This window comes from Nomascus leucogenys, chromosome 23, assembly GCF_006542625.1.
Source record: "Nomascus leucogenys isolate Asia chromosome 23, Asia_NLE_v1, whole genome shotgun sequence".
Lineage (NCBI taxonomy): Eukaryota > Metazoa > Chordata > Mammalia > Primates > Hylobatidae > Nomascus > Nomascus leucogenys.
In genome coordinates, this window is record NC_044403.1 from 25,886,768 (window position 1) to 25,911,282 (window position 24,515).

The 24,515-nt window shown below is 53.0% G+C and overlaps 2 protein-coding genes across 5 annotated transcripts; one reads left to right on the forward strand and one right to left on the reverse strand.

Moving 5' to 3' along the window:
- Positions 1-19: 19 nt before the first annotated feature.
- Positions 20-4,869, reverse strand: PTMS (parathymosin). Of its 2 annotated transcripts, XM_030804951.1 has the most exons (5): positions 4,226-4,837; positions 1,293-1,364; positions 968-1,046; positions 751-812; positions 20-577 (listed from the first exon to the last, which is right to left on the reverse strand). In XM_030804951.1, the coding sequence occupies exons 1-5, from the start codon at positions 4,268-4,270 to the stop codon at positions 527-529; spliced, it is 309 nt and encodes a 102-aa protein (XP_030660811.1). In that variant the 5' UTR covers positions 4,271-4,837; the 3' UTR covers positions 20-526. The 2 variants fall into 2 exon arrangements, with proteins under 2 accessions (XP_030660811.1, XP_030660812.1); XM_030804952.1 differs by lacking the exon at positions 20-577 and having other exon boundaries at positions 771-812; positions 968-1,123; positions 4,226-4,869.
- Positions 3,374-23,047, forward strand: MLF2 (myeloid leukemia factor 2). Of its 3 annotated transcripts, none has more exons than XM_003273748.4 (9): positions 3,374-3,835; positions 18,657-18,734; positions 18,965-19,094; positions 19,347-19,382; positions 20,268-20,321; positions 20,730-20,858; positions 21,029-21,188; positions 22,067-22,279; positions 22,496-23,041. In XM_003273748.4, exons 2-8 carry the CDS (start codon positions 18,685-18,687, stop codon positions 22,252-22,254), a joined length of 747 nt encoding a protein of 248 aa, XP_003273796.1. In that variant the 5' UTR covers positions 3,374-3,835; positions 18,657-18,684; the 3' UTR covers positions 22,255-22,279; positions 22,496-23,041. The 3 variants fall into 3 exon arrangements, with proteins under 3 accessions (XP_003273796.1, XP_012357876.1, XP_030660810.1); XM_012502422.2 differs by lacking the exon at positions 3,374-3,835 and adding an exon at positions 17,335-18,080 and having other exon boundaries at positions 22,496-23,047; XM_030804950.1 differs by lacking the exons at positions 3,374-3,835; positions 22,067-22,279; positions 22,496-23,041 and adding exons at positions 17,878-18,080; positions 21,873-22,060.
- The last annotated feature ends 1,468 nt before the right edge of the window (positions 23,048-24,515 follow it).

The following is a 24,515-nucleotide window of genomic DNA, read 5'->3' on the forward strand; positions in this document are numbered from 1 at the left end:
GAAAGCAGGAGACAGGTTAAAAACAGAAGCGCGACCATTTCTTTATTAAATTATACAAAAAGGGAGGGGAGGGGGGCAGCTGTGGGGCTCGGCCCCAACCCCGGCCCCACCCTGGCCTGGCGCTGTCTGAGAAGAGGGGATCTGAGGGAGATCCAGGGGTCAGGCAGGATAGGGATGGGGCAGGACATGAGGCTGGGGGATGCAGAGGTTAGGTGGGAGGGGCTACCAGAGGAAGGATGGGGCTGGTAGGGGAGGGAGAAAGAGAGCAATGAGAGAGAGGAGCAATTGGGGGCCAGCTGGAGAGCTCAGATGGAGCAGGTCAGGAGGTGGAACAATGGCAGAGTGAGGGTGGAGGGCGCAGTGTCTGGAGAGGCGGAAATGAGAAGGCTGGGGAGAAAGAAGAGGGTGGCAGCTCTGGTGCAGGACCCAGAGCAGAGAGCCAGGTGAAGAGTGGCTGGACTTGTCTGCCCCCACCCCCACCTCCAGGCCCAGAGAGGCCTCCCAACCCCAGCCTGTTGGCAGGGGCTCATGCCGATGCCCCATTTTCTGTCTTCTGCCGTTTGGGATCCGCTTCATCCTGTGGAGAGGGAGAGAAAGGGGGAGCTGTAAAATGGGAGGGGGGACCTCCCCCTGTCCCGGTCCTGTTCCAGCCCCCACCCCTGCCGCACAGAGATCTGGGTCCAAATCCAAAGGGCGCCCAGCCCGGCTGCATCCCTGACAGCCCCTCAGGCCCAGCAACCCAGCCCAAACCTCCTCTTCGGCAGCTCTCTTCAGCGCGGGCCCTTCGTCATCCTCTTCTTCTTCTTCCTCATCTGAGGAGCCAGAAATGGGTCATTGGGGAAGGGCAGGAAGCTCCGGCAGAGCCCCTGTGGTCGCCCTCAGCCCTGCTTCAGGTCTTCAAACCCACCCTGACTCTGCTCCTTTGAGCCCGGACTTTGCCAGCCCAGCCTCCCCTGCCCCTCCCCACCTTCTTCTTCCCCTTCATCTTCCTCCTCTCCATCCTCGGCAGTTTCTTCTTCTTCTTCCTCAGCCCCGTTCTCCTCCTCCTGTGGGGACCAGGAGAGGGAGTAGCCTCAGGCTGGCTGCATGCCTTGCCCACCATCACCACCAATGGGACTGGAGACTGGGTGATAAAAGCACTTGGGAGGGGCCTCAGGGTGGGGCAGCAAGGATGAGAGGGCTCAGGAGAACCGCAGGACCCAGCACCCTCAGAAGGAAAGGGGAGGAAGGATGAGATGATTGGGAGGGAAGATGGTAGGGCAGATGTGGTCCTCTCCCCAACCCCTCCACACCTCCACCACTTCTTTCTTTCGCTCTTTCCGGCTTGCCTTCTCCTCCACCTTCTCCTTCTTCTCCTTCAGGTCCTGCAAGGGAGAAAGAGGTCACCTTTCTCACCACAAATGGCTTGCAGCCCCTAAGTCCCTGCAGCCCCAGTTCTCCCTCTGTAGTGAGCTTAGAGGAGTGTGAACTGCAGAAGGTGGCCACAGCTTAGAGACAGAATAGGGGCCCCAGGGTCCTTACATTAGGGCCATGAAGGGGTTGAAACCAAACACCTCCTTCCCCAAGACCCAAGGTGGGGTGGGAAAGGGATGAAGCAGCAGGAGCGGGCAACCAGGATAATGATCCCCACCCCCATCAAGTTCTCCCAAACCTCACTGGCTGAAGAGTTCAGCTCAGCAAAGCAAATCCTCTCCATCTGCTTGCAGCCTCAGTGCCCCACCCCCTCCTGTGTCCCTCCGCCTCCCTTGCCTGCCCCCCCACTGCCCGCCCAGCTCTGCCTTTTGTCTACCTCTGGGGCCTTTTCCTGAGGACTCTCTCTCCTGGGCATCCCTCCCAGCTTCCCCTTCAGCTTCTAAGGTCTTTGTTTCTCTCCGTCTGTGTCTCCCTAATCCTCAGGCCCCTACTTGGCCAAACACCTACACCTTAGCACATTCCCAGCACCCCTCCCACTTTCTGCCCTCCCCACCCCAAAACAGTTCAAGTAGTTTCCTCTATCCCTGTCTCCCATGGTGTATGCATGGGTGTAGTGGAAGAGTGGAAGTAGCCATTTCCAGTGGAAATGTAGGTGAAGTAGAAGAGAAAACAAGGAGGGGAAGAGTAGCAGGCGTGGGAGACAAGGAGAGAGCAACAAACAAGGTATGTGACTGGGGTGGGATAGCAATGTTGAAGAGGGAGGGACCTGTCTAGCAGACCCTCCCACCAGCCAGCCCCTCTCCTTCACCCCAAGATCCTAGCAGGCACAGGTTGACGTCCTGTGCCGAGATGGCACATGTGAGTCCCTTCTGGACACTACACTAGCCTCCCAATTCAGATTCCAGTGCTCTCCCCACCCACTCCTCGGCAGGCACAGTGTAACACGGTAGGTGTCCTTGTGTGATCTGATCTGGTGTTGGTGTGCCACGCTGTGTATCTGATTCCATGTGAATGGAAGTCTCCTGTGTGAGATCACCCTGGGAGGGGGGTCCTTTCTGGAACAGGACAGGGGATAGGAGAGGAGCCTGGTGCAGAACGGCTGCCCTAGGGGGCACTCAATTCCCTTCTCCCTTTAAGGGTAGCTCAGAACTCTTCACTCTCACTCCAGAGAGGGTGCCCTTCCACCCCACCGTGCGGTCTTCATTTCTGTGCCACAAGGTCAGTATGGCATTTCCACTAGCTAGTGGGCTCGTCCCTACGTCCTGGGCCAGGAGAGCAAGGAGCTGGTCAGCTTCTCTCTGGGGGCCCCAGCACCAAAAGTCTGTATGGCCCTGGCCTGACTTTCCCATCTGGGCTGATGGAGGGAGGGAGGGAGAATACCAGAGACCAAAGTTCAAGGGGCCGGGCCCTCTCCTCCCCTGTTCTGTCCTTCTGGTCACTGTCCTTCCATGATCCCTTTTCCAGGAGAATATGTGACCTGGGCCCTAGGTCTTCTGCTAAGCGGCCCTCTGGCCTCATTTACTCAACACAGGCACACACACCGACACCGGCCGACAGCGATGCACAGACACAGTTAGAGAGGAGAACCCACGCGATGGGAGACACATGGCCCAGCGTTGGGCCATTCTGGTACACACTCTTGAGACAGCACGGGAGCACAGCGGAGCCACTCAGCACTCACAAAGCGACAACATGGCTCCAGAACATCTACGTCTCCACATGCACACATGTAACTGACACGGGCAGTCCCACACACTCGCTGGATTTCAGACATACAAAGACACCTACTCAGTGAAGTCACATGCCACCGCACAGCCCGCCGGAAGGCCACATGGGCGCACCTTGGCAGATCGCACACAGCCCCTCTCCCACCGCCGTTAATCCCATTGGCTCCCCCCGTTTCACTTCGCGGGCCTCCGGGAGACCTGTGTGACGGCCCCTCAGCAACCACCGCGCCCCCCCTCGCCATACACATACACACACAAGATAGGGCTCCCAGCCCCCAAACCCCGGCCGCGTTAATTTCCCAGAGCGACACTCCGCAGGTTCCCTGGGGAAATTAGAGGAAGGCTGGAAGAGAGGCAAGGGCGAACGGATGGGGCCGGGGAAGGGAGTTGATGAGGGCGAGGACAGCTCGACGCAATGCCATGCAATGCCCAGCCTCGGCTTTTTGGAAGGCTAGTCCTGCCCCGCTTCTAATTTTTAGGAATTCGAGATTCTTTCAGTGTGTACGTGGGAAGGGGACGATGAAGAGAAAAGAAAGCTGAAAGCCAGCTGAGGGGAGGGAACGAGAAAACAGAGGCGGCCGCCGTCCGGGGAAAGAAGCGAGCGACGGTCGGGCCGCGGGGAGGGGCCGGGAGAAGCAGCCTCCAGGGAGAGTCCTGTTTACACTTGAGGATCTCAAACCGCTTAGCGAGGAAAGGTGAGGTCAGGTTGCAAGGAAAGACGGGGCAGCGGGGCGCAGGGAGGGGGCGCGGCAAAGTGAGACTCGGGGCGTTCGGACGGGAAGCCGTACGGGATCCGGTCAGCGAGGTGGGGCCGAAGAGGGGTGGGGAAGGCTGCGGGGGCCGGCGCGACCGGAGCGGCGAGGCCGGGCGCCGTGGTTTGCGCAGGGCAGCTAGAGGGCGCTGGCGCTAGCCGCGCGGAGCCGGGAAAGGAGCTCCGGGCCAGGGAGCGGTGGGAGGGCGCAGTGGGGTCCGCCAGGACCCGGGCGCGAGGGCCGCGCGGGGCCGTCGGGGGCGGCCTGGGGCGGAGGACCGCGCCGGGCCCCAGGGCTGCGCGAGGTCCGGGCCGCCGCCGCCCCCGCCCGTACCTTGGCGCTCAACTCGGCCGCTGCCTCCACGCTTTTCTCCGACATGGTGCCGGGGCCGGGGCCGGGGCTGGCGGGGAGCCGGGGTCCCGGGGCCGAGACGGAGGGGCCCTGGACGGCGGAGGGTGGCCGCGGCCGGAACCTGGCGCGGTGGCGGCGGCGGCGGCGACAGCGGCAGCGGCGGCCGCTCGGCAAGCTGGGTCTCTGGAAGAGGCGGCAGAGGCGCGCGGGGTGGGGCGGGGGTGGGTCTGGAGCGGAGACCCGCAGGGCTGCGGCCGTCCGGAGGGCGGGCGGAAGGGCGGTGCAGGCGGTGGCCGGCGCGCTCGGCCGCGGTAGCTCGGTCCCGGGCTCGCCGCCCCCGCACCAGCAGAGCTGCCGCCGACCAGCCGCTGCCGCCCCCGGGAAGGGAACCCGCTTATAAGGCGGCGCTGCCCGACGGGAGGGGCTTCCCAGGGGTGGGGCAGGCGGGAGCGGGGAGGAGAGGAGAGGGGAGGAGGATGAAAGAGGAGGTTGGAGAGGTGGGGATAGGAGGATGAAAGCGAGGGGAGGGAGAGCTAGAGAGTCGGGAGGGAGGACGAGACCAGGAGGGGGAAATGGAGAGACTGACGGCCGCGGAGAAAGAGTGGGGCGAGGAGGTGGGAAGGGGTGGGGTTCCTGCGGGGAGGCACCTTTCCAAATCCCAACCTACTGCCTGCGAATGTGGAGTCTGGCTTTTGGGGGCGGACTGGAGAGGTGGCCAGAATCCTACTGACCCCAAAAAAAAGCCCTGGGATTTTGCCAAGAGGTGGGGTGAGGGGAGCAGATGGGAAGATAGGGCAGGTATTTGAGAAACCAAAAGCTTAAAGAAGAGGAAGAGGGTTCGGGCGCTCCTTCCACACCACGCCGGATTTCCCCCTCTCATCCTCCATCCACATTCTCTGGATGGCCTTGAGGAGGGATGGGAGGGCAGACAGGGCGGCCCAGCCTTCTCTCCCGCCAGATTGACACTTGTGACCCTTGCCGGGTGCCTCCCTTCCTGGCCCCGTGCTGTGAGCCGGGGGGAGTCAGGCCCCCTGGTCTCCTTTGCTCTCTTCCAGCTCTCCTCCATCTTCTACCTCTCTTATTCGCCCGTCTCACCTCACTTTTATTCGCCTGGTCCTTCTATTTCTCTTCATCTGTCCTCAGTCATCTGTACCCAGACCCCTCCCTTACAACCAATTATAACTCGAATCGCTCCCATTCTTCTCTCACCTCTTCTCCACTCCTCACTGACCCTCTTCTGCCCTTCCACCTCTGGTCTCTCCCTATCTTTCCCAGACAACCCTGCTCTTGTCTTATCTGAGTCAGGCACCTGGCCCTCTATTCTTGGCTGGCTTTCCTCAACTCCTCTTTCTGTCCTCATTTTTTACATTTTCCATCCTTTAGCTTTTCTCATTCCTCTGCTGCCATCTTCCCTAGACTTTCTGGGTTATATTTGCCTCCTTTGCAAATATAATACAGGTCCAGGTCTGGGGTTCCAGCCCCACCCTATTCCAGACATCCTCAGCTCCTCACCCTCAATCTCGGTATCTTTGAGTCATTTTGAAAAGCTTGGGATTTCAGAAGGGAACAGGGGCTGGGTTGTGTATTAAAGGTCAGGAAGGTGGACGGGGTGGAAGGCTGGGGTTTGGAAAAAGACCTTCGGTGTGCGTGCACTCCCATATTTGTCTGTCATTATCATTATTCTTCATCTTATTATTTTCATTTTATTAATAAAAACCACGTTGATGATCATTGTCATTATTTTGTGTTTGAGTGCTTAAATACACCATCTTTTGGTCCCTTGATGTACACGCCTCCCAGTTTCTCTTTCTGACTTTTCTATCAATATTTCAGTCTCAGTCTCCTCAAAAATCTTGGGGCCCCACCCAGGATTTTTCCTTGCCGGACTCTGTCCATCTTTTCTGAGATCTTTCCATGTCCCTCTCTCAATCTGTTTCTCTGATTCACTGGCTGGTGTCTTCAGCCGTCTCTCACCGTCTCCATCTCTGTACTCCTCTTGCTTCATTTATCTCCCTCTCCTCGATCCTTTGCTACTCCCCCCCCACCCCACCAACCCAGTCTCCCAGTCTCGCTCCCTCCCCATCAGGCTCTTTCCTCTCCCTCCCGCCTTCCTTTCCTCTTCCCTCCACTCCACCTCCCAGCCCCGCCTGCTGTCTCGGACACCCTGCTGGGCTCTTACCCTGTTGCCCTGGTAACCGCCCCCCACTCCGGTCACCTCCACTCCCCTCCCCCCTCCAATCACCGCCACCAACAACCTCCATCCACCTTCCTCCTATTTTTCCTGATAGCCAATAGAAACCCTGTTGCCAGGTGGAATGCTCATTTGAATCAGCCAATCCAGAAGCCTAACTGCTTGCCCTGCCTTATATGGGGATGTGAGGAGGGCCACTCCCCCAACTTCAGCCCCACAGCGGACCAGCCCCTCCAGTGTCCCTTCTCCCCGCCCTAAAGAGAGGCTGGGACACTCCCTCTCACCCTTCCATAAGGGACCTGGCCTCCCACTTCTCTAACTGGGACCACCAGGGTTAGCGTGGGCTGTGGGCCGGACTGTGGGCTGGGCCTCAGGGCTGGGGGTGGGAATGAGGTGTGATTAGGGAAGGGGAGGCGGAGGGAGCCGGGAATTTTGCCCAGGGAGGGGTGTCTGGGAGCAGAGGCAGCTGCAGTGGAAAATTCCAGAGAGATGGAGAGGCAGAGAATGGGAATCTTGCCCCAAAGCCCAAGGGAGTGCCTTGAGAATCTAAGAGCTTGGACACTAGGGTCCGAGGGACCCCAGGGAAAAGATCTAGAAAGCTGGAGGCCTGGATCGAATTCCTTTCCTGCGTGGATGAAGCATCCTTTAGCCTTCTCTCTCTGGTTGGACAACAAACCAGTCTTCTGAAGTCTTGGCTTCATGAGAAAGAAGCTGGAAGTGAGACTTGGGATGAATGTGGAGTGAGTGGGATCTGAAAGCCACCCGACAGTCCTAGGGGTCAGCCTCAGAACCTCTGGGGCCAACGGTGTTAAATGGCCTGTGTTTGCTTTTCTCTATGGAACTATTTCGGAGGCTTTGTGGAGGCTTGCCTATTCCTGGAATTACCTTACTCTACAGTCCAATTGAGAATTTCTCCCACTAGTTGAATGGGGGAAACATGTGCTTCTTACACATTTTCTGAAAGCGGGAAAAAGGTGACCGGTGAGAACAAGGAAGATCTGAGCCCCCTGGAAACTATGACTTCTGGCCTGACATCCTAGAAATTTACCTTGATACCTACCATGTGTGGGAAGTGTTCAATTCTAGTTATTTCCATCTCATTCTTGGTGAATTCTTCCCCCTCTCCAGCTTCCTGGAATTTTTTCAGTGTGCCTATTTCTCCTATTGGTTAAGGGGTAAGGAAGGCTTAGTTATCATTCAAGGCCTTGGAAGACAGAGACCTGAAAGTTGCAGGGGGCTATCTCCACTCCTCGTTTTACTTTATGCCCATTCCATTCCCAGTGACCTCATTTTCTATCCCCCATTTACCCCATTTTCCTTTGCTTTTTTTTTTTTTTCAATCTAAAACTTTTCAAAACGAAAGTTAGTGGAGAGTTGAGAGGAGATAGAGTCCTAGAGGAAGAGCTAGATTAGCCTGACTTCGATCATGTTTTTTTATTATTGTTGTTTTGAGACAGAGTCTTGCTCTGTCACCCAGGCTGGAGTGCAGTGGCACAATCTCCACTCACTACAACCTCTGCCTCCTGGGTTCAAGCAATTCTCATGCCTCAGCCTCCCAAGCAGCTGGGATTACAGGCATGTGCCACCACACCTGGATAATTTTGTATTTTTAGTAGAGATGGGGTTTCACTATGTTGGCCAAGGTGGTGTTGAACTCCTGACCTCAGGTGATCTGCCCACCTCGGCCTCCCAAAGTGCTGGGAGTATGGGCATGAGTCATCGCACCCGGCCGGATCATGATTGAGTGTGTTACCTCCACGAGTGTTAAAAATAAGGAGGGATAATCTTCCAAGCAACACTAAGGCACATCCATCACACGTCCCATCTCCGTGGGTACTCCTTTTCTGCAGTGCCTCCCTGATTCCTCCTGACTTTGCAGACCCATATCCATTTTTCCCATATGTTGTTCTCAACACCAAATTGCCTTCCTTGGTCTTCCACCCATACTAATCTCTCCCGTGGCATAGTATCTAGCACCACACCAGGGGCAAACAAGAAAGCTCAATAAACCATCTATTTCCTAGCCCAGAGGCACCATTTTGGACTCAATCTCACAGCTCTCTCAACCTTCTTCAAGGAGGCTGGGAAAACACAACATGCTGCCAGGACACTGGCTTCCCTCTGTCTGACTTGAGATCTTCCCAGTAACTACTGATGTCCTGGTTGGAAGTCTCTTTTATGTTTTGAACATCACAACCAAAGTTTCTGTGGCTTTCCTACTTTTCTCCATGAAATTTCTCCCCAGTAAAAAAAGAATGGGTTTCACCTTTGTACCTCTCCTTCAGATTCTGGTTTTTTTTTTTTTGGGGGACAGGGTCTCACTCTGTCACCCAGGCTGGAGCACAGTGGCATGATCTCAGCTCACTGCAACCTCTGCCTCCAGGGGCTCAAGTGATCCTCCCACCTCAGCCTCAGTAGCTAGGACTAGAGGCGCCCCACCACACCTGGTTAATTTTTTTTATTTTTCGTAGAGATGGGGTTTCACCATGTTGCTCAGACTGGTCTCCAACCCCTGGGCTCAAGCGATCCACCCGCCTCAGCCTCCATTATAGGCGTGAACCACCACATGGGCCCTTCTTCAGAATCTTGATTGGCTTTTTTTATTCCCCCTGCCTTCCTTCGGGACTGCCTTTGCCGTTTTTTTTTTTTTTTTTTGAGGCAGAGTCTCGCTCTGTCGCCCAGGCTGGAGTGCAGTGGCGCAACCTTGGCTCACTGCAAGCTCTGCCTCCTGGGTTCACGCCATTCTCCTGCCTCAGCCTCCCGAGTAGCTGGGACTACAGGCGCCCGCCACTATGCCCGGCTAATTTTTTGTATTTTTAGTAGAGACGGGGTTTCACCATGTTAGCCAGGATGGTCTTGATCTCCTGACCTTGTGATCTGCCCACCTCGGCCTCCCAAAGTGCTGGGATTACAGGTGTAAGCCACCGCACCCGGCCCCGCCTTTGATTTTACACCTAGAATAGTTTGCTATTGCCTGACTCTCTCTGTCCTGCCTTCAATTTCTCCCCCACATTCACTCTTCAACATGTCTTCATGGGCCTTCAACAAAGTCCAGAAGGAAGGCAACATTTATGGGTGCTTTCCAGCTCTGTCCAACAAAACTTTCTGTGATGATAGAAATGTTCTTTATCTGCACTTTCCAATATAGTAGCCACTAGTCATGTGTGGTTACTGAACACTTGAAAGTGTGGCTAGTGCAACTGAGGAACTGAATTTTTTTAATTTTAATTAATTTTTTTTTTTGGTAGAGACAGAGTCTCACTCTATCACCCAGGCTGGAGTGCTGGAGTGCAGTGGCATGATCTCAGCTCACTGCAACCTCTGCCTCCCAAGTTCAAGCAATTCTCCTGCCTCAGCCTCCCAGGTAGCTGGGACTAGAGCCACACGCCACCACACCTTGCTAATTTCTTTTGTATTTTAGTAGAGACGGGGTTTCACCATGTTGCCCAGGCTGGTCTCGAACTCCTGAGCTCAGGCAATCAGCCCACCTCGGCCTCCCAAAGTGCTAGGATTACAGGCATGAGCCACCGCGCCCGGCCTTTTAATTAAATTTATTTATTTATTTATTTATTTATTTATTGAGACGGAGTCTCGCTCTATTGGCAGGCTGGAGTGCAGTGGCGCGATCTCGGCTCATTGCAACCTCCACCTCCCGGATTCAAGCAATTCTCCTGCCTCAACCTTCCGAGTAGCTGGGACTACAGGTGCGCGCCACCATGCCTGGCTAATTTTTGTATTTTGAGTAGAGATGGGGTTTCACCATATTGGCCAGGAATGGTCTCAATCTCTTGACCTCGTGATCTGCCCACCTCGGCCTCCCAAAGTGCTGGGATTACAGGCGTGAGCCACCGCTACCGGCCATTAATTAAATTTAAATAGCCACATGTGGCTAGTGGCTATTTTCCCATATGGGACAGCACCACTTTAGACCTTGGCCCTAAACTGCCTCTTTTTCCACCTTTTCAACCTCCATCACCAGTAATCCTTAAGTAGAAAGTCAGGGAGCAACTCTGGCTGCTGTGTTTCAGGTCATCAGGGCCACTGTTGGCATATACTTTACCATAGGTGTGTGTTTGTTCAGAGTGTTCACATTTTCATAGATTAAACAGACTGTGTGGCTGATCCAGGGGACCAGTAAAAATGAAAAAAAAAAAAAAGGCAAGGGAAAATAGGACCAGGAGTAACAGCTAAAGACTTGTTTTGCCCAGAAGACTGAGGAAGGGAGGATTTCATGACCAGGAGGAGACGATGACAGTGTCCACTGAACCCTCCCAGGTGACTTCAATCTCAGAGGTCCTGTTCTCTCTTCACAGACTCCCTAAACTATTCCATGTTGTACTGCAATGGGTTTAAGTCCCACTGCCAACACACACCTCAAACACGCTTTCAACTCTCTGGCACTAGCTTCTCTCCAGAGTTCCAGAGTCATGATTCCAGTTCTGTTCTGTTCACTTCTCCCCGGATGCAACACAGCTCCTCAAACCTAACTTGTTCCCACTGAAATTCCCTTGGGTTTCCTCTCTCAGTTGATGGGACTGTCCTCCACCCGTACATTCGCGCCCAGGGGTCATCCTAGACGCCACCTTTTCTTTCCCTCCCAAGATCTCTCATTCCTTGAGTGCCTCCTCTGCTGTCTAATCCCCGCCCTGCCTCTGCTCAAAGGCTCACTCACTGACTTTAAGCTTAAGCTCCTTAGGGTTTTCAATCATGATTTAAGAATTTTTTTTTTTTTTTACATCTTCAGCACCTATTTCCATACCTGAAATATTGTAGAAGCTCAAAAATGTTTCCTGAAATGCACAAACTGCCTTTCTACCTAAAATATAAACAGACTATTGTAATTTTCCCTACAGGACAAATTCTAGAAGCAAATACGGCCCTTCAAGGTCTGGTTCCTTTTAACCTCTGTAGCCTTACCTCACACCACTACTCCCTCAAAGTTTTGCTTCAGCAATTTTTTTTTTTTTTTTTTTTTTGAGACGGAGTCTCGCCGTGTCGCCCAGGCTGGAGTGCAATGGCGCCATCTCAGCTCACTGCAACCTCCGCCTTTAGTAGAGACAGGGCGGGTCTCTTTCACCATGTTGGCCAGGCGGGTCTCGAACTCCTGACATCGTGATCCACCTGTCTCGGCCTCCCAAAGTGCTGAGATTACAGGCATGCGCCACTATGACCGGCTAATTTTGTATTTTTAGTAGAGATGGGGTTTCTCCATGTTGGCCAGGCTGGTCTTGAACTCCTGACCTCAGGTGATCCACTTGCCTCGGCCTCCCAAAGTGCTGGGATTACAGGCGTGAGCCACCGTGCCCAGCCAGGATGTTTTCTTGCAATAATTAAAGAATAATTTGAAACTCCAGTGCTAATGCCAACAAGTACCATTAGCATATCTACCCAAGACGGTCTAATATCCAATATCTTATATTCAAACTAGGTATGGAAGTCCCTCATTCCTGTTGTCCACATCTCCTCCTACCTTAGGCTAGCTTCAAGAGATGAGTGTCCAGGTCAGTTATCCTGGATAGCCACACAGTCAGGAGTTTCCAACCAGTCACCGCTTTAACATATTCTCAAACCACTATGTGTACATTTTCAGTACAGTACTTGGCAGTGTAAGCAATGCCCAGGCCAGAAATCCTGGAAACATTCTTGACTCCTCTCTCTCACACTGCATCCATCCGTCAGCAAATTCTGCTAGCTCTATCTTCAAAATACATCCAGAATACGACCAACCCCTTCTCATTGCCTCTACTGCTTCTAACCTGCTCTAAGCCACCATCAGGTCTCATCTGGATTATGGCTACAGCACGCTAATAGGGCTTTCTGTTTCTGTTGTTGCCCCTCCCCCAACAGTCTGTCCTCCATACAACAGCCAGAGTGATCCTTTCGTAGGTTTTACAAAGGCTTAGAAAGTCCCACATGAACTGGCTTCCTTCTTCCTCTGTGACCTCGTCTCTCACCACTGCTCTTCCTTCTTTCACACGTGTCTAGGCACATGGCTTCTTGCTGTTCCTTGACCACACTAAGCATGCTTCTGCCTTCCTGCATGCTTCAGGGCCTTTGCACTTGCTACCCTTTTTTGTTTATTTTTTGAGAGAGTCTCGCTCTGTCACCCCGGCTGGAGTGCAGTGGCATGATCTCGGCTCACTGCAAGCTCTGCCTCCCAGGTTCAAGCGATTTGCCTGCCTCAGCCTCCTGAGTAGCTGGGATTACAGGTGCATGCCACCACACCCAGCTAATTTTTTATTTTTTAAATTTTTTTTTGTATTTTTTAGTAGAGACAGGGTTTCACTGTGTTTGCCAGGATGGTCTCAATCTCCTGACCTCATGATCCGCCTGCCTCAGCCTCCCAAAGTGCTGGGATTACAGGTGTGAGCCACCATGCCCGGCCTAATTTTTGTATTTTTTTAGCAGAGACAAGGTTTCACCATGTTGGCCAGGCTGGTCTCGAACTCCTGGACTCAAGTAACCCACCTCAGCCTCCCAAAGTGCTGGGATTACAGGCGTGAGCCACTGCACCTGGCCTGCTCTTGCTACTTCTGCCCAGAATGCTCTCATCCCAGCTATTTCTCTCGCCTTGTGTCTCTGCTTAAATGTCACTTCATCAGTGAGGTCTTCCCCAGTCACCTACATCAAAAGCAACCACTGCCTGCCTCCCAGCTTGCCTGCCTGTCCTCCATCCCCATTCTACCTTGCTTTATTTTTCTATCATTACTGTATCTCCAGAACCATGAACAGTACTTGACACAGAGTAGGCATTCAGTACATATTTGGCTATATATATTTTTTAAGCTGGAAAGCCGACTTCTAAAAAATGCTCTCAAGTCACTTTTCTCTCTCACTGAGTTGGCATCCCCCCCTCTCTCTACCTGGGGCACCTTAGCGCTCCTTTTTATAGATTATCTCCCTCCCCCAACACAAATGCACATCACATCCACACACACTCAGCCCCACCCGCTCATGCCACTCAGGCAAAAAACTCAGTCTCCCCTCATTCCTTCATCACTCCTCCACCCTCCCTCCACTCTAATCTCTAACAGCCCTGGGATTGCTCCAGAGGCATGACCTCACATCTGAAGAGAGGACCCCTTTTCTGGCCCAGCTGTACCCTCTCAAGGACTTCATGACTTTGGCTCCATCAGATAGAACAGTGAACGCAGGAACTTTGTTTCTCTTCCTTGCCAACAATCCTTATCTGCCTTATGATTGAGCCTCGCCCCTGGCAGGGCCTGCTCTCCCTTCTACATCTTACCTATGGGACACTGTTCACCACAGTTCACTGGACAGAAAGGAAAGAAAAGAGAAAAGAAAGAGGAAAGGAAGGAAGGAAGGAAGGAAGGAAGGAAGGAAGGAAGGAAGGAAGGAAGGAAGGAAAAGAAAGAGAAAGGAAGGGAGGGACGGCAGGCGGGCCAGATGCAGTGGCTCATGCCTGTAATCCCAACACTTTGGGAGGCCAAGGCGGGCAGATCACCTGAAGTCGGGAGTTCTAGACCAGCCTGACCAACATGGAGAAACCCTGTCTCTACTAAAAATACAAAATTAGCCGGGTGTGGAGGCGCATGCCTGTAATTCCAGCTACTCGGGAGGCTGAGGCAGGAGAATCACTTGAACCCAACCTGGGAGGTGGAGGTTGCAGTGCACCGAGATCATGCCATCGCACTGCAGCCTGGGCAACAAGAGCAAAACTCTGAAAAAAAAAAAAAAAGAGGAAGGAAGGAGAAGAAAAGAAAGAAAGAAAGAAAGAGAAAGAAAAAGAAAGAGGAGAGGAGAGGGAGGAAGGAAAGAGAGAGAGAGAAAGAAAGAAAAAGAAAGAAAGGGCCGGGCACAGTGGCTCACACCTGTAATCCCAGCACTTTGGGAGACCGAGGCAGGCAGATCATGAGGTCAGGAGATCAAGACCATCCTGGCTAACACGGTGAAACCCCGTCTCTACTAAAAATATAAAAAAAATTAGCCGGGCATGCGGGCGCCTGTAGTCCCAGCTACTCGGGAAGCTGAGGCAGGAGAATGGCGTGAACCTGGGAGGTGGAGCTTGCAGTGAGCCAAGATCGTGTCACTGCACTCCAGCCTGGGCGACAGAGCAAGACTCCGTCTCAAAAAAAAAAAAAGAAAGAGAGGGAGGGAGAGAGGGAAAAGAGAAGAGGGAGGGAGGAAGGGAGAGAGGAAGAGAGTGAAGGAGAGGAGAGGAAAGGAAATGAAGGAGAGGGAGAGACCGGGAGAAGGAAGAAGGAAGACAGACACAAACGCTGGTTACCTGCAAAATTACATCCCTTTAATTCCTGGAGTAGACAACTGCCTATATGGTACGTGTCCAAGAACTCTGAAAATGGGCTCTTGCATTTCCTCTTTCATCCTCACCTGTTCAAGAGGTTTTTTTTTTTTTCTTTTTTTCTCTTTTAGAGACAGAGCCTTGCTCTGTCGCCCAGGCTGGAGTGCAGTGGTGTGATTGTGGCTCAAGCAATCCTCCTACCGCAGCCTCCCAAGTAGCTGGGACTACAGGCACACACCACCACACCTGGCTAATTTTTTCACTAAAGAGACAAGGTCTCATTATGTTGCTCAGGCTGGTCTCCAACTCCAGGGCTCAAACGAGCCTCCTGCCTTGGCTTCCCAAAGTGTTGGAATTACAGGTGTGAGTCACTGTGCCTGGCCAACAATTTTCTTTCTTTTTTTTTTTTTTATTGAGACAGAGTCTTGCTTTGTCCCCCAGGCTGGAGTGCAGTGGCAAGATCTCGGCTCATCGCAACCTCTGCTGCTGGGTTCAAGCGATTCTCGTGCCTCAGCCTCCCAAGTAGCTGGGAGTACAGGCACGTGCCACCATGCCTGGCTAATTTTTTTGTATTTTTAATAGAGACAGGGTTTCGCCATGTTGGCCAGGTTGGCCAGGCTAGTCTCAAACTCCTGACCACAAGTAATCCATCCACCTCGGCCTCCCAAAGTGCTGGGATTACAGGCGTGAGCTACCGCGCCTGGCCAGCAGATTCTTAAGTTTTGGAAGGGAGAAGAGAAAGGACTCTAGGCACCTAAAGGCAGTAGGTAAAGGATAGCAGGTGGCTGGGCACAGTGGTTCATGTCTGTAATCCCAGCACTTTGGGAGGCCAAGTTTGGGCAAATCACTTGAGCTCAGGAGTTTGAGACCAGCCTGGGCAACATGATGAAACTCCCCATCTCTACAATTTAATTTAAAAAAAAAAAAAAAAAAGGAGAACAGGTAACTAAAAAAGAAAAAGGTGGCTACAAGATTGTATGCCTTCAATTGGCAGAGACTGCGTCTTATACTTTTGTATGTATGCTTAATACAATGTACCTAGGACAGTGCCAGGCCTCATTAGACATTTGTTTTTTATTTTTATTTTTTATTTTTTTGGAACAGAGTCTCGCTCTATCCCCCAGGCTGGAGTGCAATGGCGTGATCTCGGCTCACTGCAACCTCCACTTCCCAGGTTCAAATGATTCTCCTGCCTCAGCCTACTTGTGGGATTACAGGTGCTTGCTACCACGCCCGGCTAATTTTCGTTTTTGTTGTAGCTGTTGTTTTGAGACGGAGTCTCACTCTGTCGCCTAGGCTGGAGTGCAGTGGCGCAATCCTGGCTCACTGCAACCTCCATCTCCTGGATTCAAGCAATTCTCCTGCCTCAGCCTCCTGAGTAGCTGGGATTACAGACATGTGCCACCACACCTGGCTAATTTTTGTATTTTTAGTAGAGACTGGATTTCACTTTGTTGGTTAGGCTGGTCTCGAACTCCTGACCTTGTTATCTGCCCACCTCAACCTCCCAAAGTGTTGGGATTACAGGCATGAGCCACTGCGCCAGGCCTTAAACATTTGTTGATTGGCTGGACAATAAAGAACTTGCTTTAGAAGGAGGAGAGGACAAAAGAAAAAAAAAATGGATAGGATCTCTTTAGTTAAGTTTCAGCCACAGAACCTTTACTGGGACAACTCTTGATCACATGTCAAACTGCTTTCATTTGGGGCAAGAGGATAAGGGGAAGTTGCATGGTGGGAAGTGCAGAGATCTGGAAGATAGAAGATCTTACTAAGTCTCTTCCCCCAGAAATAGCAATGAAAAACAAATTTACTTGTATTCTGTCTGTTTTCCTTTGACTTGCCAGTCTGCCAGCTTATATCTTAATTATCTGTCTCTGCTCCCTGTCTCTATTGTTTTTTCCTCTTTAATAATGATCAAGTCCAAAGAAACGTAGAAGCCCTGTTCCTAGCACCTTTTCCTGAGTCACCAGGGACCCCCTCTTTCTCCCCCAGGGAATTATTGGGAACAAGTCTTTCTCATTGGGTCAGACTCCACACAGCACTAATATGGCTAAAAGCCAGAGTAAAGAACCAGGGAAAGCTGGAGTTTGGATGAGTCTGGTTAAAGTCCATCCTAGACAGTCCAAATGCCCTGACCCCAAAGGGGAGGGCCCATCTCTCCAGCAGAGCCAGATTTTATGCAAGACATTTAGTATGTCAAAGTATCAGTCTCTGGCCTTGGAGGCAGGTCTCCTGGGCCCCGTTTTAGCTCCTCCTCTGGGTGATCCAGGTTAATTGAGCTCTCCACTCCTTTCTTCCCCCAAACTTTAGACCTTTGACCTAAGAAAGCAACAAGAAAGGTCAGTGCAGGACTGGGAGCTCTTGAGGACGCAAGAATTAGAGTAAAAGGAAGGGGAGAGTGGCATTAAACTAATAGATTTCAGAACTGTAGCCTTTCCCCAGTCCAACCCTTCACAGATGGGTAATGGGGGAGGGTCCAGGTCCCTCTCCAGCGAGAGCTCTCAAGGGCCTCGGGTTCCAGCCTGGCCGAGGAGCGCCATCTGGCGGCCAATCCCCCAACATAGATTCTCTGCCCCATCCGACTTTCTGAAGCCCGAACTAGATCTGGGCTGGAGAGTTTCACCTCCCCCTCTGCGTCACTCCGGGGACTCCGCCCTGCCAGGAACGCTCCTCCTCAAGCGGGGACAGGCCCAAGCGCCTCCCCCGCAGGAAAACTGCCCATCCTCCCTCTAGGGTAGACTGCTTCTCCAGTAGAGTCGGCTTAAAGCTCCCCCCAGGGATCCGCCCCGCCTCGTCGCCCACAGAGAGCCCGCCTCTCCCCGAGGGGCATGTGCCCCTCGTCCTCCAGTTTCCCCTTGAGGAGGGAGAGAGAACGTGCTGCACTGCGCCCCCAGGTTCAACCTCCAACCCGGTCCCTCCCGAAGAATGGATTCCTCTTCTCCTTCTCCTCCCCTGCCTTATGGGAGCCTCTTCCAGTCCACAGAACCCAAATCGAGGTTACTAATGAGCTCCCCTTCTTTGTGCCCAGGGGACCCCTCTCGGCCTCAGGATCAGCTCCCCTGAGCTTGGCCCATGGCCCCGCCACCCCTGGGACTCGGCCCCAGCCATCTCACCACCCACGCCAGGGGGCGGGGCTCCCACGGCCCGGCCCCAGGTGGGCGGTTCTGTCGTGACGTCACTTCCGCCCGGGCCTGGCCGAGGTTCGGGCTCCGTGGGCCGAGGCGGGGGTACGGAGGTGGCAGCTGTGGGAGGAGGCGGCGTGGAAGGCCGAGGAGCTCGAGCCCGGACCAATCCCCGAGTTCCGGGCCGCGACCCTGACCCTGCAGCGCACCGGGAAGCGAAACCGGCCGGATGGGCCGCTGAGCCCGAATCGGGCACTGGTGAGGCTCGGGCAGAGCTGGCAGCCCCGGACGGGAGCGGGCCCACGGGGCTGCAGGGTCTGGGAGCCCGCGATGCGGGGTGGGGAGAGGAGAGGCTCAGGCCTACCTCTCCTGCTGGCCCGGCGGGGAGGCGGGAGCTGGAGGAGTCGCAGACAGGCGCGGGGGGCTTAGTGAGGCCCGCCTGGGGGAGGCCTGAGTGTAAGGAGGGGGCGGGGTAGCTGGGGTCATTAATGGGGCGGAGGACCTGCACTTGGGATTCTCATCTAGAACGGTGTCGTCGGGGGGAGGAGGGGAGAGTATGCTACCGGCCAGAGCTTTGGGAAGAGGATGGCTCTGAGTGGGGGAGGGAAAAACCGAGAGGGTTGGAAAAATTTTCCATGGCCCTAATTGAGAAAGAGGTTTGAAGAGCCCTTCCCTCCCTAGAGGGTTGTGTGGAACACCTGCAGTAGGGTCTCCCTGGAGTTTAGGGGGTCAGTTACAGGATTTGGAAAGGACAGTGCTCTGAGAGTCCCTACACTGAGTGGGTGTGCAAAACCCTGGCCACCTCCAAGTATCTGAGCTTCCATATCTTTCCAGTGTGGAGCCCCCTGGAGCTGAGATCAGGATGTTCCGCTTCATGAGGGATGTGGAGCCTGAGGATCCCATGTTCCTGATGTGAGTATTCCCTCCCCCTCAAGCTCTCCCACTCCAGGTCTCTGAGCAGTTCAGGCAGACATCGGGATTCCCATTGCTGGGAATGGTTGGAACTGGCTGGATACCTAGCTCCTACCTAGCAGGAAGTAGGCATCGGTGCCACTGTTGCTCTGTGCGTATTTTTTTGCAGGGTGGTGGAGGGATTGACAGTTTGGCGCTTCTGCCATCCATACTATGTGCTCACTCCACAGGGATCCCTTTGCTATTCACCGTCAGCACATGAGCCGTATGTTGTCAGGTGGCTTTGGATATAGCCCCTTCCTCAGCATCACAGATGGCAACATGCCAGGGACCAGGCCTGCCAGCCGCAGGATGCAGCAGGTAATGGTGCTGAGACACACCTGAGACCCAAAGAAAGGTTGGAGCTTGGTTAGGAAAGCACTTTGGTTTTCTTGCACTACAGCCAACTGAGTAAGTGAAGTGCTCTAGGAGCTGGGGAAGGGGTCAGGAAAAAGGGCTTTGTGACTCCCTTTTGAGAGGATGGAAAAAAAAAAATGAGGCCATGGGCCTGGTTTGGGATTGTAAAGAGAGAGGATGTGGTCTCTAATTTCTGTTTCTCATGTGTTCCTGTAGGCTGGAGCTGTCTCCCCCTTTGGGATGCTGGGAATGGTGAGTCTTTATCTCCCTGTCTCCTTCCATCTCAGACACACTCTCTACCCTTAGATATTATTCCCAAATGTGTCTCTTAGGAATAGTTTCATGAGTAACCCCAGAATCTTCTCTTTTTACGGCATTCACAAAGCTCCGAGCCTGTTGGGTACTAGGAGCGCCCTGTGGATTAAAGGTGTTATTAACTCTCGTTGGGAGGCCGAGATGGGTGATCACTTGCGGTCAGAAGTTTGAGACCAGACTGGCCAACATGGTGAAACCCCATCTCTACTAAAAATGCCAAAAAAGCCAGGCATGGTGACACCCACCTGTAGTCCCAGCTACTCTTGAATCCGGGAGGTGGAGGTTACAGTGAGCCTAGACTGCGCCACTGCACTCCAGCCTGGGCAACAGAGCCAGACTCCATCCCAAAAAAAAAAAAAAAAAAGAAAAGATGTTATTAACTGTTGTACTCCTAGAAGTTCATAAGCATTAGGAAGATGTAATTGTCTAGCAAAATTTGTTCTTTTGAGGACGGAGGTGCAGTTAAAGGGCCAACTAGAGATGATTTTTTGGTAGGTTTTAACAATTTCATACCTTACCTCTTTAGAGTTTACAATCCATTAACTTTGGCTTGCTTCCTAAAGATGGGGGGAATATAGCAAGCAGGAGAAGGAAAATTGGATCAGAGCCATCACAGAGACTGAGGAAGGGGTCAGCAGTTGACAGGAGGAGAAATATGAGTATTGTGGTTATGTTAACAGAGAATGAGAAAGAGTACTTGCTAGATGTGAAGGAAGAAGAGAAAGGAAATGTGCAGCCATGTGGGTTGTGGGTTCCTAAACAGGATCAACTCTGAACACTGACTTTGCTTTCCTGACTCTGTTTTCCATCTCTTTCCTCCAGTCGGGTGGTTTCATGGACATGTTTGGGATGATGAATGACATGATTGGAAACATGGTGAGACTTGCCCCATACCCTTCCCCGGCCTTGCTCTCAGTGATGGCTGACAACACCTTGCATCCTCTAAGGCAAGAGGGAGACAGTATTCTAGTGAAGGGTAAAGTACTGGATAAAGTAATTGAACCAGAGAGCCTTGGGACCCTGTATCTGCTGTCATGCCTGCCTGAAACAGCCAGCAGCAGCACTCTTATGTATCATACAATTAAGGCTCTGTCTCTTCAGGTCCTTCTTGCTCGTGGTTGGACTCAGAGGCATTTGGGAGGGTAATGATGAGGCCTGATGTTTTTTTCAGTTCTTGCATTTTGTGAGAAAGATACAGGCTAGAACAGGCAGCTGAAGGGTGAAATCCCTTCACCAGGGGCGATGCCTCCCCATTCAGCCCTCCCCTACCTACCCTGTCCTCAGGAACACATGACAGCTGGAGGCAATTGCCAGACCTTCTCATCTTCCACTGTCATCTCCTACTCCAATACGGGTGATGGTGCCCCCAAGGTCTACCAAGAGACATCAGAGATGCGCTCGGCACCAGGCGGGGTGAGTGGGGGGAGCCCTCCTGTCCCAGAGAAGGTGGGATTGAGCGGCACCGCCAGAAACCCTGGCTGCTTTTTTCCGGATTGGGTTGTGTGTGGTGTGTTTATCCTGAGATGGTATAGGCAGGGCTTTGGAAGGGGTGGCTGAGTGTGCCATGTTCTGTCTCCTCCCAGATCCGGGAGACACGGAGGACTGTTCGGGATTCAGACAGTGGACTGGAGCAGATGTCCATCGGGCATCACATCCGGGACAGGGCGCACATCCTCCAGCGCTCCCGAAACCATCGCACGGGGGACCAGGAGGAGCGGCAGGACTATATCAACCTGGATGAGAGTGAGCCTTCCCTCCCACTTCCTGGCTGGCAGCCCCTAACCCAGTTCCTGTGGGCTGGGAGACATCCCTAACACATAGACACTTCTGGGGCAAAGCTCTGGGTCAGCCCCATATTCCTTTTTTTTTTTTTTTTTTTTTTGAGATGGAGTCTCGCTCTTGTTGCCCAGGTGCCCAGGCTGGAGTGCAGTGGCACGATCTCAGCTCACTGCAACCTCTGCCTCCCGGGTTTAAGCAATTCTCCTGCCTCAGCCTCCCGAGTAGCTGGAACTACAGGCATGTGCCACCACGCCTAGCTAATTTCTGTATTTTTAGTAGAGACGGGGTTTCGCCATGTTGGCCAGGCTGGTCTCGAACTCCTGACCTTGTGATCCACCCCCCCTCCCTCGGCCTCCCAAAGTGCTGGGATTACAGGCGTGAGCCACTGCACCCAACTGTCAGTCTCATTCTTACCGCACTTGGAGCCTCCTCCGCTCAGGGGCTGAGTCAGGTGCTGGCGGTGTCTTTGTGAGGGGACTACTTTGTCCCTGAAGTTCCGTATTGATAGCGTTACGCCCTTCTCCACCTTGATCTGTTTCTTTCTCCCCTCTTTATCTTTTTCAAATCCGCAGTTATTAAGTACCTAGTGTGCACATAGGACTGTGAACCTGAACTGAAGAAGAATCCCATTCTGATTTCTTCCTCCAGGAGGCCACCTTAGGCCCACCGGTGGCTTCCTGGGACCGTGTAGAAACCAAAAGAGCTAAGAGAATTGCCACCCCACCCATCCCTGCGCACACTCAGCCTTCGCCGCTTTGGCCGGAGAAGCTGTGGCTCTCTCGCACATCGGCCTCCAGGAGCCAGGCTGCACACAGGCCTCATGTCCGCTCTGTCCTCTCCAGGTGAGGCCGCAGCGTTTGATGACGAGTGGCGGCGGGAGACGTCCCGATTCCGGCAGCAGCGCCCCCTGGAGTTTCGGCGGCTTGAGTCCGCAGGGGCGGGGGGACGAAGGGCGGAGGGGCCTCCCCGCCTGGCCATCCAGGGACCTGAGGACTCCCCTTCCCGACAGTCCCGCCGCTATGACTGGTGAGGGCCCCGGGCCCTCAGCCTCTCTTGTAAGTAACAGGAGTAAGGAGGGCGGGGTGCACCTGCGGATGGTCCTCGGCCGCGAGGCAGTTCAGGCTCCAGCAGGAGCTGCTTTTGATAGTGCGAGTGGACGTGGCAAGAGAACAATGTTCTCACTGACATAGGGGATTAAACCCCAACTCCTGGCTCTTAACGTAAGTTTTTTCTTCCTTTTGACTTGTGCTCCTCTCTCTTTCCCCCTCCAGGTACAGGCTGAGAGGCTGAGAAATCATCCCCTGAATAACTTTTTCCTCTCTGATTCCCATCCCCAATTTAATATTAAATTAACAGGCAAGCCGGCCCCCACCTCTCCCTGGGGGTCTCAGGGAGAACCTTTCACGGCACCCTTTCCCTACCTTTTCCTTCTTTAATCTCCTGGTTTACCATGATGACTTCGCCTCTGCATCTACTAACTTGATTTTTCATTCTGCTGCTCCATCTTCAAACCCCCTCACCTTTCCCATTCTACTCCTGCCATGCATTGAAGGGTCAGTGCATTTTGGGGTGAGCTCTGGGTTTAGGGGCCTCCTCCATCCCTCAGCTACCCTGGATCTTTGCCCACCTCTTCCTCAGAGCCCCCACTGAGGGGCTGTAGCCCTATCTAGGGCTGTGGAAGGAGCAGACTGGTTCCTAACTCCCTCCTCCTGCCCACACACATCAAAAGAATCTTCCCTACACTCTTCTCTGCCTTTATTTTTTGATTTGTGCAACTTGTAACTAGGTGTTTATGAAATAAAGTAGAATGGAAAAAAGACCAAGTGGGATTCTGGCTGTACTTTTGATCTTTTCCTGTTCAATTCAACCCTGCTGTCTCCTCTGAAGTTACCTTCTCACTTTTCCTCGTCTCCACGTGTAGTCTTCATACCTCAGAGTTCAAGCCCACATCTCCTTGGTACAGAGAGACCATCAGCACTGGCAGGTGCAGGCCATCAGCACTTGGCTGGACTAGGCTGGGGCGTAAGAACATGAGCACCTCCCTCGCTGGCTCTTCCTCACATTCTGCTGTAACTTTGCGCTTCAGAGATGTGTTGGGCATCTCTCATGGGTACCTGCAGAACTTGCTGCCCCTTGCCCCTTGGGCAGAGTTTCTTTCCTGCACTCTGGGTGGAAACACTTCGGATAACCCTACACAGGCCTTCAGAGGGGAGGAACTCTGGTCTGTAGCGTTCCATAAATCCTCCACCCACAGTAGTTAAGAACTTGAGCCCAGGGAAGGAGACTAGAGAAGAAAACTAACCTGGAACCTGAGCAGGCCTGGAAGGGCATGAGGAGCTCAAATTTCTCAAGACATTCACTCTTGCTTTGCCCAGCCAAATGGGTCACTCTGTTCCTCTTGGGAACTTAATGATGACAAATGTGTAGGAGAGTCTGATAATGGTTTCCTCTTTATAAAAGTCTTGAGTTCTTTTCAGTTGGTAAGGACACGAAGACACCTAAGGCTCTGGGTCCTCTCGGAAGGGAGGATCATCCCCTGTGTCTCATGGACGAGTAGATTCAAGAGGATGAGGAGGATTTGTCCAGTGACTCAACAAGTAGAGAGATGAAGCTGAGCTCAGCAACCAGGCTCTGGTGTCCTAGGCCAGTGCAGTTAGTAAATCTCAGTAAGTAGGCCAGGCTGGTGAAGATGCATGACCGGGTCAAGGGAACCCAGTGGTGAAAGAATCCAGGAATCCCAGAAGTCAAACAAGTGTGGATTATTCACCACCACCTGGGCTCTGAACTGTGGATGATGGAACTCAGCAGCCATGGCCCTCATCTTTTTATCTTTTTTTTTTTTTTTTTTTTTTTTTGAGATGGAGTATTGCTCTGTCACCCAAGCAGTGGCGTGATCTCAGCTCACTGCAACCTCCACCTCCCCAGTTCAAGAGATTCTCCTGCCTCAGCCTCCTGAGTAGCTGGGACTACAGGTGCACACCACCACGCCCGGCTAATTTTTGTATTTTTAATAGAGACAGGGTTTCACCATGTTGGCCAGGCTGGTCTCAAACTCCTGGACTCAAGTGATCCACCTGCCTCGGCCTCCCAAAGTGCTGGGATTACAGACGTGAGCTGCTGCGCCCGGCTTCACAGCCCTCATCTTTAAGTGTAATCTTGCCCTGTCCAGATAAGCACACGACTGTTTCCTCTGAGAAAGGAGTAGTTTTCTTCACTCTTCTGAGAAGGCAGCAAGGTAACCTGGAGTTGAAGGAGCCTCAGTCCTTAGCTCTGCCACTAACAGCCTTGCGG

Bases quoted from the DNA above. Each gene is read 5' to 3' on its own strand.
- PTMS (XM_030804952.1), bottom strand. From the start codon at position 4,270: ATGTCGGAGAAAAGCGTGGAGGCAGCGGCCGAGTTGAGCGCCAAG. The intron at 1,124-1,292 runs GTGTGGAGGGGT...TTTATCACCCAG, and splicing joins GAAAGAAAGAAGTGGTGGAG to TCTCCAGTCCCATTGGTGGT. The intron at 813-967 runs GTGGGGAGGGGC...CTGGCTCCTCAG, and splicing joins AGATGAAGGGGAAGAAGAAG to ATGAGGAAGAAGAAGAAGAG.
- MLF2 (XM_003273748.4), top strand. From the start codon at position 18,685: ATGTTCCGCTTCATGAGGGATGTGGAGCCTGAGGATCCCATGTTCCTG. The intron at 19,095-19,346 runs GTAATGGTGCTG...GTGTTCCTGTAG, and splicing joins CCAGCCGCAGGATGCAGCAG to GCTGGAGCTGTCTCCCCCTT. The intron at 19,383-20,267 runs GTGAGTCTTTAT...TCTTTCCTCCAG, and splicing joins CCTTTGGGATGCTGGGAATG to TCGGGTGGTTTCATGGACAT.